At 39.4% G+C, this 20,345-nt stretch overlaps 1 protein-coding gene across 20 annotated transcripts in view; it reads right to left on the bottom strand.

The window, feature by feature from the left end:
• EPHA6 (EPH receptor A6) overlaps window positions 1-17,417 on the bottom strand; it is an 880,674-nt gene extending 863,257 nt beyond the window's left edge. For 17 of the 20 annotated variants that reach the window (XR_007407962.1, XR_007407961.1, XR_004811710.2 and 14 more), the window contains exon 1: window positions 17,198-17,417. Coding sequence is in view for 17 of the 20 variants with exons in the window: in XM_025417283.3 (XP_025273068.2) it covers window positions 17,198-17,300 (103 nt within the window). In the remaining 3 variants the exon portion in view is untranslated. The remainder of the gene's footprint in view (window positions 1-17,197) is intronic. The other 3 variants (XM_025417315.3, XM_025417404.3, XM_025417337.3) reach the window with 2 other exon arrangements.
• Window positions 17,418-20,345: the final 2,928 nt, after the last annotated feature.

The following is a 20,345-nucleotide window of genomic DNA, read 5'->3' as shown; positions in this document are numbered from 1 at the left end:
GAAAAGTAATTGTTTTTTTAAATCAAACACTGACAGTTTTAAAATCCAAGCTCAGGGCAGCCTGGGTGGCTCAGTGCTTTAGCTCTGCCTTTGGCCCAGGGCCTGATCCTAGAGACCCAGGATCGAGTCCCACGTCAGGCTCCCTGCATGGAGCCTTCTTCTCCTTCTGCCTGTGTCTCTGCCTCTCTCTCTCTCTCTCTCCCTCTGTGTCTCTCATGAATAAATAAATAAAATCCTTTAAAAAAATAAAATCCAAGCTCCTTAAATGTTATTTAAAAATACAAGGCTTAGAAACTGTTTTGTTCTACAGTTTAGAAATGAGCTTAAAGTACAACAGTTGAAAAAAAAAAAAAAGTACAACAGTTGTATGTGGAAGTTGGATCAATATTTTGTATTATAAATTTTCTCATGTTAATTAGGCCAATGGTAATGACCAAAATATTGTACAATATTTTAATGCACTGAAAGTTTGGACATCGGCACCAAGCCATTGACTAAAAAATCAAATTTCTTGAAAAGCAAAGGTTGGTTCAGGTCACCTGTACATTTCTTGGTCTTCCATACTGCAGAATGAGAGTTTTCATAACAAGGGATGTTTTGAATTGTACTTAGGTAAAAGCAAATATATACTATCCTTTTGGGAGATTGGCTTCATGATTCTATTAAAATATTCCCCCTAAATTAGTAATATTCTATGGAGGGTAATAGCAAAAATGATGCCTAATTTCCTTGGTCTGAACCTGGAAACTCTATATAGACTCTAATTATACAAACTTGTATTTTTACTCCATATTTGAGTTTTTAGCATAAGGGCTAAAATTCTTTTAAAAAGTTACTTGGATAATTACATTACATGATCAATGATCAGACATATACTGCATGTCTGACTGGATACTATGTGGGAAAGTAATTTCTTAAAAATGCTGTCCCTAAAAGAAGTGGAACGGATAATGGATAGTGTCCAGTCATGTTAAGGTTGTCAATCAAGGGGTTCTATTCTTACAATGATGCTGGTTCATGACATTATCTATGCCAATCAGACTCACTCTTGCAGAGATAAGTTTTTAGTTGAGTAATAAAATTATAGGAGGAAAAGGGCTGAAATCAATTCAGCCCAAGGAGGCTAATAATTCCTGACGCCTAGATTCCAGGTGCTACCTTGGTTCCCAACTTCTTCTAAAGTCTGTTCTCCAGGATTCTCTGATTCTGTGGATTATACAATATCTTTACCCCTTTTCTGTTTATTTTAGCTAGCTTTAATTCTTACTGCTTGCAAACAATGAACTAGAACCGATACAAATGGGAATCTCTAAGTTGGGGTTTCTCAAACCCTTTCCATCTGAATTTTGTAGAGTGCTTCTTAAAAATGAATTCAAACACTAAATCCAATTCTTTGGTAGTGGGCTCAGCAATCTGTCACTTAACAAGTTCTGCAGCAACTCTTACAGATCCTATGACTCAATAGCTGCTATGCTAGATCTGATTTGACATAAAATCAAAAGTAACCTATGTGGAGGAGCATGAGGAACTGAAGACTTAAACTATACAGCTTCTCATTTGGTACTTGAGCTGTCATCATTGCTCATTAATCAAGACTGCTTATACAGACAGCCTACACATATCAAGACAAATTAGTAAGCAAACAGGTGAGAAGTAAATATAAATAATAAACAAAAAGCAATAAAAATATATAAAGAAAATGAGAGCAAAAATAACATCACTTAGTCATACTATTAACATATATATATATATATATATATATATATATATATATATATATAAAGTTCTATAATCCAAGGACTTTTTTTTTAAGTAGGCTCCATGTCTAATGTGGGGCTTGAATTCAGGACCCTGAGATTAAGAGTCACATGCTATATTGAATCAGCCAGGCCCCCATAAAGACTTTTTTTCCAAATAATTCTTCTATTCTTTTAAAACAGATTATCATTATTTCATAAGATATATAGGTTCAGTGATTTTAAACACTTTCAAGACATTAATATTAAGAAACATTATTTAAATTTAGTATCTTTGAATTTTTAATTTTTTCCCATTTAGAAAGTACACTGATCTAACAGGCTTAAGATCTGCTTTCTTTTTCCTTTGTGGTTACTAATTTGGTCTATCAGCTTTGCTAAGTAATTTAACATCCATATAAATTCCATTAGTAAAATAAGTGCAGTAATTTATGCTGCTTACTCACCTTAGAGAGGTGGAATAAAAAAGATAAAGCAGTAGAATTAAATTAATATACATAGTTGAAAAGCATTTGGTCTTTTTCTTTATTTTTCCTAGTATGTGAAATCCTCCATCAACTGGAGATACATTTTTATATGTGCATTAGTGGGAGAGACTGCTGAGTGTAAAACATGTTGGAGTTTTTTTTCAGAGAAATATCCTCTTTAAGCACAAAGATGCTATCCATTTATTCTGGACTTAAATTAGAACTGATTTTCCTAATAACTACAGGCTCAAGCAGGTTATATTTGGAGTACTTAATGTAATATGACCTGAAATACAGTCAAAAAGATAAAAATGTACACGCATTTTAAATTTATAGTTCTTTTCATTATAGCACTAAAATGAGATACTTGGAGTTATGTGAACCATTGCACGCTAAGTGGAAAAAAAGTTGATAGAGCAAATAGCATAGTGTTTCAGACTGTGTGTGTATGTAGACAGAGTGGAAATAACTGCTAACAGGTTATAAGAGCTACAGTAATAGCTAAGTAAGCTATTTTTGAGCTTTTACACAAAATATAGTAACTCAAGCTTAACGTGTATTTATTTCAAATATACTCCATTTCCTATATATGATAGTCATAAGCATTTAATATAAGATTTCTTTTTTTTTTAAGATTTATTTATTTTAGAGAGAGCATGTAGGGGGAGGGGCAGAGGAAGAAAATCTTCAAGCGGACTCCCCACTGAGCATGGAGCCCCAGGCAGAGCCTAATCTCATGACCCTGAGATCAGGACCTGAGCCAAACCAAGAGTCAGATGCTCAACCATCTCAGCCACCCAGGTGCCCATCAATACAGGATTTCAATCATCAAATCAGCATGTTGAAAAGAATAAGGGGACAGGAAACAGACACTATTTCTATTTCCCCATGAAATTAGAAGGTAGCTCCCACACTGCTATGGATTGCCATATACTTAGTTTTAAGAAGAAATTCACATTAATTGCCAACATGCTCAAAAATTATCAACAGTTTCCAAGAACAAGAGAGCAAGTAAATGACCACAATCTCTTTGAGTACATCTGAACAACACATACTCCTTCTAATCCAGCTATTTCTATCAGGGCTTTATTGGAAAGGGAGCATCACACAGTTCGTGAGAGCACAGATTATTGACAGGAATCAAACTTCCTGGAGTAAAAGGAAGTAACTGTATTTAACTGTATTCCTTTCTTTTTGCACTGTGTGGGCTCCTTTTTCCCTTCATAATTTATTCTGCCCAAAGTGAAAGCAATGATTCCACCCCTCCATCAAATGTTTTAAAAAAGGAACATGTAAAACTTTTAAGCAACAGTATTCTTGATAAACAAATGACACTTATTAGCCTAAGAGAAAGTGGTCTGCATGCCACAGGGTGCCCTCTTTTACAACCATTATAAAGTTGGGCTGTTTGTAATAACTTGCAACCTCCAAAACACAGCCAAAAATATAATCTGAATCTGAATCTTTGCTTGAGATCTTGCAGGGATATATCTCCTGACCCTGGTCATCCCAGTTTGTATGAATAACTTTTTTTTTTTTTTACAAGTTCTCCAAATCTAGAGATGGTGTAATTCAAAATATACCCTTGCTAGAGAGCCATTTGTCAGTGATAGCATGTGATCCAATTAATCCTCTGGTCGCTAAAAATCAGAAGGATGTAAAGTCAGCTCTTGGTCGGGTATCAGGCAGCAAGGAGAGAAGAGGATTGGTGGCTGTCACTGCGAAATTTGTTTGAAAGCTCAGCATGATGGAGCTAGAGGAGCATTAGGAAATGATACACGGCTTATCATCCAGGAAAGGAGGGGATGGAGGCATAGAGAGCTCTGTCCCTTCAGCTTTGCTAAGACAGTCCCCCCATTTTCACTTGGCAAGAAGCCACAACCAAACCCCTGACTTCCCGGCCCATTCCCACGAGCAGAGAACAGGCAGCCAATCTACTGTGTGCATTCACAAAAGGGGTCGAAAGCCTGTAAAACAAGATTCCCTACTGTTAAAGTTACCGCCTTCCCTTTCACTTCCCTAAAATCCATTTCTTATACATTTGTGTATTTCCTGATAAGGGAAACCGCACACATAGTGAACGCACAGGAAGTGTTGTTTCTTTTCTTTCTTAAATTCTTTGCCCTCCATAAATTGTCTGTGGGGATGCTGTCTGTTAGATGGATCCGTGCTGCCTCCTCTGAAGGGATTAGAGACTCCTTTTAGGGCTAAATGAGAAGAAAATACCTGACCAGGCTGCTGTTCTTAACCACCGACAGGGACAGGGCCAAGTCCCCAGGGAACCCCATTCAGTCCAATAGCTAAACCTTCTATCTTCCGGAATTTATTTTTGGGGGTAGGGTGGTAACCCACCTGTCCTGCTCTCTTCAGAGAATTTTTACTTATAGTTTCTATTCTCTCTTTTCTGGAGTATAACAGATCGTGATAAAACTGGACAGTTGAAGGCGGGGGAGGGGGAATCCGTTCACATCTCAGTCATGCAAACTTCAGATTGAGGGCCATCACCATCATTTTTTTTCACCATCATTTTTAAACTGTCCTCCTGGCTACTCTAAACGGACCCCAGAATCTCCATCAGACTGTTTCTCTTGCAAGTCTTCTCTGGTTCTCCTACCACCTTTCCCATGTCCCTCAGTAGTGTCCCACGCAGAGGAATTTGGGACACCTGTTGATTCTCAGGCCCTCGTTCAAGAAGTTTTTCCAGATAACGGAAGTTATGCCTCCATAAAAATTCTTCTATTTGGGGGCATTTACTCTGATTCCAATTTTTCAGTTCTATAAATAAGACTGAGACAAAAACCCTTGTAGAAAACTGTTAGCCTCTTTATGCTTTTCCCTAGAACTTAAATTCATGAAAGTAGAATTAATGGATCCAAGTGTACGAATATGTTTCAATAGTCTGCTTAATTGCTTTCTAGAACATTTCATATCTTCAAAAGAAATGTTTGTTGTCATAGCATCCTTGGAGGCAAGATATACTAACCTGAGGCCATAACATATCTAAAAAAATTAGCTAAATAGGATGTGCAAAGATTCTCCACACGCGAAAACTCAGAAAATTAACTGAAAAAAAGATCAATAGACATAATTCCATAAAACTGTAAACACCTTCAAAAATATTAAGCACTGAGAAATGAGAGCTGGGGAAGGAAATTTCCTTGCTTTTAGCTGAAGATTTAGCCTTAGCTCTTGCTCAAATTTCCAGCCCCCTTTCACTGTTTTCCAGCCTTTTCCACCCAAGGAAATTTTTTCAGAGTTAGACAATGTTAGGGGACGGTATATGCACGTGTGGATTCCAGCTAAAGTCACACTTGCAGTAAAGCCACACGAACCTGCTTTTGTGTCAACCTCACCCCATGCAACAAACAGTCCTCCACTTCAGCCTCTTACCCTCTTTTCCAGCTACAGCTAGGTAACTACCAGCCATTCTTGCACGTGCATGTAAGACTGCTCAATGTGTGCATGACTCCTCAGAAGCAAATCTTAGAGGGAAAGGAATGGTGAGGGGGGAAGTTTGGTTGCTCGAAGCCAATCTTGATATCCAAACAGGAAGAAACTTATTTAAAGACGACTTATGGGAAATACTTGGGAGTCAACATCACACATGTAAACAGTTATGTAAAGAACTTAGACACAACAAAAGCAAAAATCATAATCATTCCAGTTTAAGAGCTGAAAGAGATAAATTAAAAATAGCCAGTTCGCATGGAATACTCTCTATTTTTACATTGAAATAGAATCAAGTAAAATGTTTGAATTGGAAGTTGAGAGCAATCCTGGACTTGGGGAATTAATATATATTAGTGACACATTATATGTTAATGGAGAAATTTGTGGGGTTTTTTCCTTAGTTTTATAGGTATCATAAAACCTTTGTAAATTCTGGCACCATCTCAGGAATAGAACTTTCCACCAAGCTAGTGGTGCATTTTGAGAATAGGATTCCATGTTATAAGCATTATGTGTGTGTGGCATGGTGTATATAGAGTCGTAATCTTTTACAATTAAGATATTAAGCCTTGATAAATATCATCAATCTAGTAGAGTCTGGCAGCAAGTCAGATTCTAACAGTCTAGGTTAGTCATGTCTTCTGGGAGAAAATACTTTAAAGATTTAATGATATATACCCTGATACAGAATTAAAATAATTTTTCTGACATAGCAGCAACCATATTCCAGTTATCATATGATTAAAGAAGAAATATATTAAACAAACTATAATATGCCTTATAAAGATATTTATTTTCGTAAGATAGAAATAATGCCTGTACCAGCATTTTGTAATAACAACAACAAACCAGATACATGCAAAGGTATAAGTAATCCATTAGGTTTATGGGCAGATAACTAATTTTTTTCAGTGAATCAATTAAAATCTAGTTTGAAAAGAGATCTGTAATTATTTCAATTAATTGTTTTTCTTAAAGTACATCTTTACACTGGAAGGAGGATGAGAACCATAAAATGTTAGATTTGAAAATAAGAATATTATTGTAATTTAGGAACTAAATTGATAGTTTTCAGAGCTTTTGACATTCTAAATGTGCAAATCTAAATGTCAACAGCTAATCACGGATAATCTGCCATTGATTTCTCTCTGTTTAAAAATACCAAGTTCCAGCAGCAATTTCTATCTCTGCGTGTTTCTACAGACACATTTTTCAAATATAAAATACAGGGTCGATCAAACAGCAATTTACCTAATTTCTCAAGATAGATATTAAGGAATACCAGCAAGTTCAAAGTTATGAAACACTGCTAAAAAACATTTAAAACAGACAGGAAAGAGAATTATAATAAAACAAGACATTAACATGGTAGGAGACGGCAAGAAGCTACAGATTTTAATCTTTAAATTAAATATAATGTAAACGGTATGGGTATTGCCAATTATACCTTCATCTAAAGGTAAAATATTGAGTAGACAAAATCACATACAATCTATTAAAATTTAGATTTTGTGTTTTTTTTTGTAAAGGCACCATCATTAAATATATTTCTTAAAGAACCTGATAAAACTTTTAATGAAAAAGCCAAGTTGTACCGCTTACTTGAAAGTTTGCTTACTTGAAAGTTCTATGTTCAATGTAAGACATTACTCACTTGAATATTTACTTTGCATTTATATGCAGAATAAATTTTAATCTTTAAGTGCAGAGTAACTATTCAAAGTAACTTAAAAATTGAGGTCTCTGAAGGAGCTATTCATTTTAATTCTCTTATTAGTTTCACATGTTCATGACAATGAATCCTGATAAATGTGAGGCTCATTTTCATTTCCCATGTGTAATTCAAGCTTATTTGTTTGTAAAATTTTATGTTCTTTCCCTTCATTTTATCTTTGGAATCATATATTGCTGGTGTTTAACTGTCAGGTATATCTCTTCCATTTCACAACACTGCCCTTTGGGTCGGGAGGCAGCTCTTTCTTATCTCACTTCTAGCAGTCACACAAAGTCATGGCCAATATATTGAATGAATATTTATTTTCAGTGTCTCCTTATATTATGGTCTCCATAGATCCTTAAGAACAGCACTTTTATCTTTTCATTTCTGTAAACAATTGTTCACAGATGTGAACTTATCTATGCAACAAGCAATCCATATTACTTTGACGTATAAATTAACATTTTAATTATTCACGGATGTATCAAGAGCCTAATTAGTTAAACCTTAGGCTCTTGGAGCTTCGGGCGGCAGCCTGCCTTTATGTTTCCTGGGCCAGCAGTGAAAAAAAACATTGTAGGTATCAATATATTTCATGTAAAAATTAGATGAATGTACACTTACTGTTGAACTAGTTTGAGAATTCTAGGAAAAATATATAAACACACCACATAGATTAAGAAATGAAGTGTTCATATCTAAGTAATAAAAATAAAAACAAACAAAAAACCCAAAGATAACTATGGCTATATTGCAATGAAAAAGTATTTGAGAACTGTATTATAGGAACAGACAAACAACTTTAACTGATTTAAGGCTTGGTTACATCTTTAAGAAAAAAAGAAACCACTTAGCTTCACAACCATATTGAAACTTTAGAATACTAACCTTCAAAATAAATTCTGAAAGTTTAATTCTAATTTACTAGGTATTAGGGCTCTTGAAAAAAACAAGGCATACATAGATTTCTGCTCATAAAACTAGTAAATATTAAAAAATTCTTACACATCTAATTTTTTTAAACAAAGAACCAAAGTGATATTTTTAATAACCTGAGTGGACTACAGTGTTTCTAACCTATAAAATGAAGTTATTATACTATAACAATGTAAGACAGTAAGTTATTGTACCTACTATAAGTGCCTTTTACTCTAATATAGTATCATAAATATAGCAATAAAATTGGAACATGTTAATTTTTACTTATTGTGAGCTATATTAAGCAATATATTATACCAACAATATATACTTCTGAAATTTTGGGTTTCTTTTCCAGATAAAAATTGAGATCTCTTTCTGACTGCTCTCTCCCTTAACAATACATATAAAACAGCCAAGGTAAGGGTGAATTTTCCTCACTAAATGTTCTAGTATCCTAAAATTGTCCTATTATATTCTCAGGGTTTTTTTTGTTGTTGAGATTTACTAATTGTTAATAAGTGGACCAATGTATAGATTTTATTTAATTTTGGAAACTGACAAAACTCCTATGATTTTGTAAAATGCTATCTACTACTTTGCTCAACTATTTCTTGTCACATTTAATGGCAACTACTAATTATTTTCACTTGCATTCACAAGATAAACATTATCTAAACATTATCTATTCTTTAAATCCAAAGGGAGTATGGAAAGAAGTTTCCTGTGTTGGGTTTAGGCTTTACCTAAGATTCTCATCACTGGACACTTCCAAACTTGCAGAGATTAAGGAATCTAAGAATTTTATGCAAGATACGTAATGAGAGACTCCTTTAGCAAACAGGTTCAATTTTTAAATAGTACCATAATTCAGCTCTCTCTTTGATCTCTATTTTTCTTTCATTTTGGTATCTGTATAGCTACTTTGCTACTGCATATTTAAAAGTAAATTTCAGTTGTGTAAACTGTCAATTTTTAGAATAACATATATTGGTCTCTGCACATTTTAATTCTCTATACATTTAATTTCTATTATCTTCAGCAACATTGAAGTATCATCTATCAGCAACATAAGGAACAAATTTCTGCCTTTTAAAGTAAATGTTAAGGTGATATTATGATATAACTCGAATTTAGGAGCAATCGTTTATTAGTTTTTGATAATTTTTATCTGGAGTACATAAATATAATGTCTTTTCATTTCTTAGTACACAAAATATTTACCTTTATTAACTTGCTTAAGATATACCTATTAATAATCATCATAGGTAGGTAAATTTTGATATGTTGATTTTTTTTAATCGGGGGCAAATGTTTTTCCTTACTCTAGATATTACACTTTATGTACTCTCCAAGAATGTGTTTCTCATTGCAATGCCCATGTACCACAAAATAGAAGCATCATAATACAGTACAGCCAACTTGAAAGAAAATATAATTATCCTATTGTTACTTGTAAATTAACACATGAATAAGTTATGTATTTACATGTTTGCTTACTTTCTATCAGCTCCAGATATCCACAAAGATATCTAACATTACGAGAGAAAAATAACATTAATTATTTCCACCTCCTGGACACCCAGTTTTTAAGGAGCTGTTATCTGCTATCTCCCATGATCAAAAAGTATGACTTTTACACTTGAAGTTATGAAATGAAATAGGAGGAAGAGCGGTGACTTCTCATTTATATTCAAGTACAGGTCATCAAACAGGCCAACAGCTGGAGGACTCAGCAATATCCTAAGAAAGTAGCTGAATGTATTTTTCTGGATGTGGACTGAAAATACACACTTTAACTTCAATTCTCACTACAAAGTTCAATTAAGGTAGGCTTGTTTCAAACTGGAAACTTGCATCTTCAACATAAATCATAGCTTTTTTTGTTTTGTTTTTAAATTATAGTTTTTGATCAATTCCCCTTACACACATCAAAATATGCTAGTCTAATATCCTTTGAACAAAAACTCACGCTACATGCCAGTCCATGGAAAGCCATTACATATGTGAAATATGTTTCTGTACCATGAAGATGCTTTTAAGATGCATATTTATGTTTCCTCTTCATATAATTAAATATATACCCATCATAAAGCCTTGGAAGATTCTTGTGTAACAATTTCACAAGTAAAATGCATAAAATGATTGGTAGTATTTCTTTACTCCTTTCCCTCTCTCCCTCATAATCTCATGTACTGCAAAATTCTTCAACCCATAAAAATCATCAAGTAATTAAAGATGATTCAAAGATATGCAACATCAACAGAGCAGACTGAGTTACTAAAGAACAGAGGCTGTAGGATAATCACGGTTGTAGCCTCAGAACCTAATTCCTGAGATGCTTACTATGCGATTGTTGAGTGATTTAACTTTGAAATAAAATGTAATATTTGATACTACTTTGCTGGTACATAGATGTTCTATATTATGAGGGCTTATCACCAGTACTGCTATATATTATCACATAACAAATGTATTTTAAAGTTTTTCTAATTGATTTTGTATCTATTTTTAAGAAAACGGATTTTTCTTGCTAGATCTGGAAAGAGCCTGGAAACTATGATCATTGGATCATATCTTCTGGGAGAGAAACTTCTCCTTTACCCCTTATATATGGTAAGTGTACTACCTATCAAATAGTAGGCCTTCAATAAATATCTGTTTAAAGAGTGAATATTTCCGTGCAGTTTTAGAATATCTACCATTGAAAAGTGAAGTTGTATATTCCATAAGAAGTCAAAATGTTTATCAAATGGAAATAACTATAAAAATAGCATTTTCAGAACATTTCTCAGCACTAAATTAAAATGTAATTTTGAATGTATATTTAAGAATATTTGGAAATGTTTAAAGGAAGCCTCCCCCGAGTATGAATTTTCTAAATATACACTAAGTATATATGACTATTGAGTTAGGATTTTTTATGCTTCTATATATTTAATAATGGAACTCATATAACATTAAAAGACAAACTCAAAGTAATAGATAATTAACTACTCATGGAAATTTCTTAAACAACACACAATTTACTATTGTTTAGTGGAAAGCCTGTTTCTTCCCTCATCCCCGCCCCTAAGAATAATATATAACCTAAAATCTCATTTTCTGTGTTTCTTAGAAATTTTCTGAACATTGGTTTCATTTTACCAAATACAAAGAAAGAAAGACTAATGGAAAATATCTGAAAACATACCCATTTTATATCTAGTATCATTTAGATTTTTGTTTTCAGTAACAGTTATCTGATTATAACAGAGATGGAAAAAGACTGGCACATAAGCCAAACTTCTAAATATTGCACTTTTTAGCTAAAAACTAGATTCTGTTGGACTAGTATACTGCTTTGTGAAGATGTCCCCACTCACTTGCACCATTATCCCTTCTGGTGAAAAAAAAAAACTATATATGGAAAGTTATGTGAGAAATGCAATAACAAATGGCATTTGTTGAGCCAATACGTATGTATGACCACTTGAAATAGCAAGGCTGTGCTATTAAGTTTATATTTCAAATCACAATTTGAGCTGAATAAAGTAGAAAATGGGTATTTCACCCCATCCCTCATATCCCCTGTTAATTATCACTAATTTTATAGCAAAGTAATTTTGATGGAGAGTAATCAAAAATTTGTCTGGGACCCTTGGGGAAAAAGTGATATAAATGTTGAACATCTACATTTAGTTTTATGTAAAGATAAGATGGTCCCATAAATTCTACTTCCCAAATGTACCTCAAATCCATCTTTCCTTCTCCATCTCTGCCACCACCACTCTAGGCCAGGCTACCATATAACCCCTCTCCTGAACAACTACAACAGACTCCTAACTCTACTCTTACCATCTTCCAACCATCTCTTTACTCACTAACCTTAATGCTCTTTAAATGAAAATGGTTAAAATCTCTCAATAGCTTCCCATTTTACCTAGAATAATTCTAAAACACAATCCTTACTATGACTTCTTTTCTTCTCTGTGGGATGTGGTCCCTAATCATCTTTCAAACCTTACATTGTGTAACTCTCTTCTGTATTCAGTAAGCTCCAGTCACACTGAACACACAGTTCTCCAAATGTGTCAAGCCCATTTCCTTTCAAGATCACTGCCTAGGCAGTTCCCTGTACCCAGAATGCAATTCTTCTGACTCTAAGGATTAGCTTTCTCCTCCCTAGAATGTGGTTCAAATGCCACCTCCCACTCTAATGAAATCACAAATTGATCAAAACGCTATAGACACAGTATGTCAAAGTATGTTGCACACTTCAAATATGCATTATTTTTTATTTTAAAAAAGAAAGTGATATATGAATAAACAATTTAATTAAACTTAATGTATAAGTTTAGTTTCATTATAATTGCACTTTGGGCAAAGTCATCTCATTTTGATTACTTAACTATATGTACTGATCTCCACCATATTTATACTTCCAAGAAAATGTGGAGTCAAAGAGAAGGAAGAAACTTCTAATTACTGCTGGGGTCTGGTTGATGTACCATGTACAATACAATCTATTCTTTCACCATTTGGGACAAGGGCAGTTTGCAGTGAGAAGTACTCAGGTATGTGTACCTGCGATGGGGAAAGGAGGTTGGGAGAAGGAAATACAAGAAACCTATAATGCTTTCTGTCCTAGTTTATACTGGCAACGATGAATAAAGAAACAGAAGTATTTCTACTCTAATTTTTTCTTAGTGTTTAATTTTGTAATAGAAAGGTAATGCAAAATCATACAGAAAAATTTGAAAAGATTAAAAATTAAAAGATGTAAATATTAATTTTGTCCTATACCTTAAATATATATTTTTCCTCTTAAGAAAGTCCAAATAAAGCCACTTTGTTCACATTACTTTTGCTTAGAAGAGGTCCTTAGGGAACAAGGACCCTTGCAGATTTTTGCAGATTAAAATTTTGCAGATTAATTTTTGCAGATTAAAAAGTTTTTAGATAATAGTTTTAAACCCAGAGCAAACACTACTTACATGATCGGTGCATATCAATGACATTTTATCTTTCTACTTTGAGTACTAATCATAATGACTAGTTACACAATGACTTACTCTAATTTGTAATTTTATGATAAAATTATATTGTTGGTTGTTTTTACACTGACACTTAATGAGAAGGCATGTGATTATAATATCTTTTACCTTTACAACTATGAATAGTTTATCCCTAAAATGTTATCTAGGTGAAAGGTCTTTTAGAAATACACCACTTTGCAAATCATCCAGTTTCTCTCATTTAACAAAGTTTTTAATATTTCCAGTAAAGTTCACTCGAACTTTGTGAAATTATTTCAACTCATCCATTTCTATGAGAACTATACTTAGTTCGTGAATAATACTTATGGAAGTACAATTAGTTTTAGTCTATGAACTTTATTAGGCAGATATTTTTTCTGCTCAGGTATACTCACCTGTATTCACATACAACTCAGTGGATTTTACATTCAATTCATTCAAATTAATAAATTCAATGAGAGTAACAATTCAGACTACTGTTTTGCTTGTTTACTTAATTTGTCCTGAGTTCCCTGGAAAAATATAGAAGATCAATTCACACAATCTTAGTAGTAAAATGAGTTCACTAGACTCTTGAATGCAAACCATATTTGGCTTGAATGAATTATTTTAGTTTCTGATTATTTTTGGAAACATGACCTGAGAAATAAATTAATTCTTTTAGGCTATACAGTACTATTTGCTAAAGCAGAGTAATCTTTGAATAAATGGACCCCTGGTGGCTACTAACCACTGTAATTGATATACATGGTTACTTACATATGAAACAAGATTATGCTTTATATTCACCTAAATGTCCAGTACAGAAATAAAAGCTCATACAGAGAGAAGGTAAAATCTGTAATTTTTTAATAAAAATTGACAACGCCTCATAAATATTGTGGTTTTAAACAGGGAAAATTAATGGAATAAGAGAAATTTGAACACAAATCATGTTTTCACTTACTTAATCAGATGAAGTGATCTAGGAAGCAACTCTACTTTCTGATCGATTCAAGGAGGTTTAGGTAATAGGAAGAGAGAGTCAAATTGATTTATTTTGTCTTTATAGTGCAGAGCTTCAGAGCCAGTTAAAGGACAAGAGATGCTTCCTACAGTCAACTTATCTCAGTACCTTATTAAGCACCATGTTAAAAATGAGGTAGTTCATTTTTTTTGTCATTATCATCATTTCACCCTAAGTATGGGAAAATAAGAAAGGAGAAGAAAGTGAATCTACTCATTTTAACTATGAAGGATTTTATATAATTTTGTAAAAATAAATGGGCAACATTTAAAATTTTACTTTGTGAATACTCTTCATCAGAAAAGAAGTCACATAAAAATAAAATTTTACCTTCTATAACACCTTTAAAATATAAAATATAAACCCCATTACCTCTTAAGACAAGTTATGAGGAAGATAAATGTTATCTCCTTAAATAGGAATCTTATTACTAATATTTACTATCATGTGTATGCCAAATCTAATTTATATTTTATTTTTATATTGTATACACACTGTAATACCCTATCAAGTCATTTATGAAACTACAAATTAAGAAATTATCTCCAAAATGTTAGTCAGGATAACGTTCTGAAGTTTGACACTTTGTTAACCATTAGTGTGATGATTTCAGTAGTCAAAAGTTATCCCAAAGTAACATAAGGTATAATTTCTAATCACTATGAGTTTAGGCTGTATAAAGCATTTTATAAGCAATCATTTGTGTCTGATAAAAACATCTGAGCACATTTTCTCTATAATCTTACGTTGAAGAACTCTAAATTTTACCCAACTTAGCCTTTAGGTACTATATTATCCAAGCATAATCTTATGCATGGCCTGTGTATATATTATAATGATGAAAATTCAAATTAAGAGTTTTAGTAGTCTATCTTTAATGATCCTACTTAACAGATGGGAAAACTGAGTAATATTCATTCATAAACATTAAGATAAGCTAACTGATGAAAACAAATATATATTACATTTATTTGGTAGATATTTTAGGTAAGATGTCTTTTTAAAGTATAGGAAAGTCATTACAATAAACAAAAATTATTGCAAGAGGTTAACAAATAACTCCTCTACACCCTTAAATTCGATATGACTGTGTGAAAGGTCATATTTTAACATATGACACATTTTGGTAGAATGGCTCTTTAGTCTTTTGGAGATTCTGATATGTGTTTTATTTATGTTAATTTCCTCAGGGTCTTGGATGGTAACTGGTGTATCATAGATACTTAATGAAAAACTAAATTGTTGATTTAGGGAAATTGTTGCATGGCGATTACTGTCTGTTAAAGGTTTCTAGTAAATGACTCTCTTTTGAATGTGGCCACTAAAGAGATGTATATTAACATACTAAATACTAGATATAGTAGAACATAAATGTCTGACTTTCTGGTCATTAAAAATTGTTTTTCTCAAAAAAAATTGTTTTTCTCTCCCTGCAAACAAAGGTCCAAGTAAGTAATTTTACGTTTTTTACAATCTTTTATTTTCACAGAGGTATATTAAGTAACTACCCCTTCAATATGTAATGCCAATAGCCTTTGAAAACAAATGAGAATCATGAGTGAAGGTAAACACCTCCATAAGCAAGTATGGCACTGTAGGTGGCACTTATGTGATATATCTTCAAAGGCATGACAGTTATGTATGATTTCCAAATTTACATATGCACTTGCAATCTGGCAGGTAAAAAAAGAAAAAGAACAAAACAAAACAGAAATAATTAGGAAAACATGTCAAAAGTACCAGCTGTATAAAACGAACTAGGTATCGCTTCTGAATAATGTTTCCAAGTAAAATAAAATGGTCATACGTCTGTGACAAAAAAGAAGGCTGTGTTGTTTTACCTGCCTTCTCCTTTAACCTTCTCATCCTCACAAGGCAAATGCACACTTTCATGTCATCTAACCTCCATTTTTACATTTGCAAATTATTTCGAGGCCTTATATAGAGTTAAATGGTAACTCTAACCGAAGTTTTACATTTGAGGTCTTTAGAAAAGTGTGACATAACAGGTGACATATTGATGGTCATCACAGCACCAATGAGAGCATCCGGCCAGGTACATGCTGCAAAACTTTTACGATTGTTCGCCTCTTAGTTCAAGGCATTTGGACTAAGGAGGTGATGTTCTTACAGATCCTTAAGCATTTCCCAGCAGAAATCCAACGAGATGGGTCTTACAGAGATTGTTGAATACAAGGACAGGAAGTGTTCAAGAATTCCCTGCGCTTTCCATTTGGTAAGCCTGACTTTCACTTTGCACACACTCTTCAGTTTCACTCTACCTACTGAAACAAAGTCTTTTTCCTAAAAAAAAACAATCTGTCAGTGCCTCGACTTTATGAATAGGATATCCCCCAACTTGGCGATGCACACCTGCTGTGGGCGCCCCCGCGCCCCACCCCCACCCCGCCGTCTCCAAAAGGGACCCCACGGAAGCCTGGGGACCTGGTCCAGGAACAATCGGGAACCGGCGGACGCTGGCCGCGGACGGGGCAGGGCGCGCGGCTGCGAGCGCGGCCAACCCCCGCCGCCCAGGGCTGCGGTCCGGTCCCCGCGGCGGGCGCGGCGCGCTGCCCCGAAGCCGGGTGAGGACCGGCCCGCCGCCCGGGGGCCCGGGGAGCCCAGAGCCCGGGGGGCCCGGGGGGCCCGGGGGGCCCGGGGCCGCGCCGCGACAGCCGCCGGGAGCCGAAGGGGCCGCACCGCGGGAGGTCGCCGCTGCCGGCGCCCGAGACGGGACCCCCGACCTCCCGGCGCCCGGCCGGCGTTCCCCGCGGGAGGCGAGCAGCGCGCGGGCCCGAGCCCCCGCCGCCCCCGCCCCCGCCCCGGCCCCGGCCCCGACCCGCCGCCCCCGGCCCGACCCCTACCTTGGTTGCTGGAGACGTGGCCGCAGCCGCCCGGCCGAGCTGTCAGCAAAGGCAAGAAGAAGCCGAATTGCCAAAGAAATTCCCGGACTTCGCAGCCCCCCATGACTCTCCCGGCTCTCGGCTTCTCCCACTTGAAGGCAAGTGACAGCAGCGCGGCCAGGTGCCGAGCGCAGGGTGCGGGTCCCGCTCCTCGTCCGCCGCCGCCGCCCGGCCCGCAGGGGTGTCCCGGGGCGCCCCCCGCGCGAGGCCCCGGGGGCAGCGCGCGAAGGTCCAGGCCGCCCGGGAGCCGGCGCAGCGGTGCCGGGGGAGGACGCGGCCCGCGGCGCAGGGAGCTCCCGGCGGCTGCGAGCGGGCGGAATCGCATCCACCGCCGCGTCCCGCTCGCGCGAGGATATTCACTCGGGCCCGGGAGAGCGCGCGCGCAGGAGCGAGCCCGGGCTGCGCGGGGGAGGGGCGCGCGGGGGCGGGGAGGGGAGGGCGCGGGCGCGGGCGCGGGCGGGGGCGCGGCGCGGCGCGGGGCGGGGCGGGCCGAGCAGGTGCGGCGGGTGCGGGCGCGCGAGCCGAGTCCCCGGGGAGGCGCTGCCCTGGCCGCCGGGGCCCGAGCCCGCGAGCGCGCCGAGCCAGCCCCCCACCGCGGCCCGGCCCCCGCCTAGGAGGCGACGGCGGCGGCTCGCGGCGCGGACTCCGCCACCTCCGCCGCTCGCGCGACGCGCCCCGGCCTGGGCGGCCGCTGTGCGGGCATCTCGGGCCGCACTCAGTGCCCCGAGCGCCCGGCTCCCCGCCCCCCGCCCCCGCTCCCCGCGGCGGCGCCCGGCGTGTCGGGCCGGTCGGGCTGCTCCGTGCGCCGGGGGCGCGAGCCTGGCGCGGCCGCCGACACCCCCCCCCGGCGCGGTCGCCCGAACTTGCCCACGAGGGCGAGCGCCTCAACTTTGTGCCGCCTCCGCTGCTCCGGGTCCCAGGACACCGAAAAGGGCGAGCGACACCCGCGAGGGTCCCAGCAGGCTGCAGAGGCGCGGGGCTGCCGGCGCGGGGCTGCCGAGGTCGGGGCGCGGCCGCGCGGCGCTGACTCGGCGGGGAGGGCGCGGGCCTTCGGGGTCCCCGCGAGCCCCCGCCAGCCCCGTCGGAGCGCGCCGCGAGCAGCCGGGGGGAGCCCGAGGTCGGCGGCCAGCCGAGCGCTGCCCCCCGGGACGCCCCCGCCGCCCGCCTGGCTCCCGGCGGGTCGGGGTCCCCGGGGCTGCGGGCGCGCGTCCCGGGCGGCACGGGGGGCGCCCCGGCGGGCGAGGCGGCGCGGAGGCCCGGGGCCCGGAGCCCCGCGGAGCCCTGCGCTCGGGCCGCGGGCTCGGCGCTAGAGGGGGTTAGTGGACAACGGAGAGGCCTCCGCGGCCGGCAGGTGGAGACGGCTCCTCGGCTACGGGAGACAGGAAGGAGCGAGGCGCTCACGCGAAACTTAATGCGGGCTTTTCGGAATTTTTTTTGATATCTTGTATTTTTAGGGCGGCGCCGAAGCACACCTATCGCCAGTGTGCGGGTTCCTGACCGTTTATCAGCTGTCATTACCGTCAGCATCCTCAGGCTCTTTGTGCCGCCGTCGCGCGAGGTTGAAAAGCCCGCCCCAGCCCAGAATGTTTGGGAGGAGCGTGTGGCCGCGGAGAGGCTGGACGGGCGGCCGGGAGCGGCGTTGCACGGGGCGGGCGCGGGGCCCGGCGGGGCTCAGGGGGACTCAGCGGGGCTCAGGGGCGCGGGGCTCAGCGGGGCTCAGAGGGGCGCGGGGCTCAGGGGGGCGGGGCCCAGAGGGGCTCAGAGGGGCTCAGGGGCGCGGGGCTCAGAGGGGCTCAGGGGCGCGGGGCTCAGGGGGGCGGGGCCCAGAGGGGCTCAGAGGGGCTCAGGGGCGCGGGGCTCAGAGGGGCTCAGGGGCGCGGGGCTCAGAGGCTCAGCGGGGCTCAGCGGGGCTCAGAGGGGCTCGGCGGGGCTCGGCGGGGCTCAGCGGGGCGCGTACTAGGCCGCCCAGCCGGGCAGCGAGCATCCGAGCCTCCGCCGCCTGCAGGACCCTCCGTGCGCTGCCCGGCACGCTGCGGTGGCTGTGTGGTGGACGCTAGTAGAAGTCCGATTGTTGGCCTAAAATCGTCTGGAGGCAGAGAGAGGAGGACAGCGAGAGGCCCCACGTCTGTCTAACGCAGCTGCGTGGAGAGAACCGTGACATGCAAGGGGTCCTGAGAACTAAGGGAGGTTTCCGATTGGTGACTGTACCCGGCCTCCTTACGGATCCGAGCACTGCCTCCCTTTAAAGGTGTCCACGCAATCCAAGTGCATGCAGATCACACTCCTGCGAAGATCACCGAGTGTGGAGTTTCTACGCTGGTACTCGGAGGAGCAAGATTTCATGTAGCTCCTGATTTTACCAGGCTCAGCTGGGGCTGAATGATCACGTGGGCATCGGCGGGCTCGGTGTATGATTTGCAAACTGTAAAATTAAAAAGGCTGCATTATAATATAAGTCGTTAGGGCTAAATGATCTTAGAAATGTTCGGGGTTCATTATACTGATGTTTTGTTCGAGCAATATTGTTTATCGTCAAAGAATAGATTTCTGTGAACTTTTTTAAAGTCAGATTTCAATTTTTAAATTGGATTTCAATCTTTACCCCTGCCCACAATTCATCGACAATTCACAATGTCTGTTTGTTTAAATAAGTCATAGTGAAGCATGACATAATCTGTTACTTACCTGGTCGGTCAGGTAATGGATAGTCCTATTCTGGGTTTGATTTTTAAGGGAAAAAAATTACAAGATTTTTATGAATATTAAAAGAAGATATGCTTTATGTATTTAGTTATTGTCAATTGCATGTCTAGAAGATAATGACCTCTTAGGGAAAAACTCATCTCAAAGAATATAAATGAAAATATAATTATCATCACCTTTGTAGTGATGATAATTTGTAGTGATTCCAAAGTGATTCCAAAAGAACTACCATAACTAGTTGACCATGGTTATACGTTATATGTACGTATAAACATATTTATGCACACACATATACACTCACAATGTAAATATGGATATTCATCCCCAAATATTTGTTGAGCTGCTTTATGTGCTCAATTCTCTTCACTCAGAGAAGAGTTGATAATGTAAGAAAAAATAATTTGTA

Source organism: Canis lupus, chromosome 33 (genome assembly GCF_003254725.2).
Source record: "Canis lupus dingo isolate Sandy chromosome 33, ASM325472v2, whole genome shotgun sequence".
In the NCBI taxonomy this organism is placed as follows: domain Eukaryota; kingdom Metazoa; phylum Chordata; class Mammalia; order Carnivora; family Canidae; genus Canis; species Canis lupus.
The sequence above is the reverse complement of the archived record's forward strand: the minus strand, read 5'-3'. Positions and strand labels throughout refer to the sequence as shown.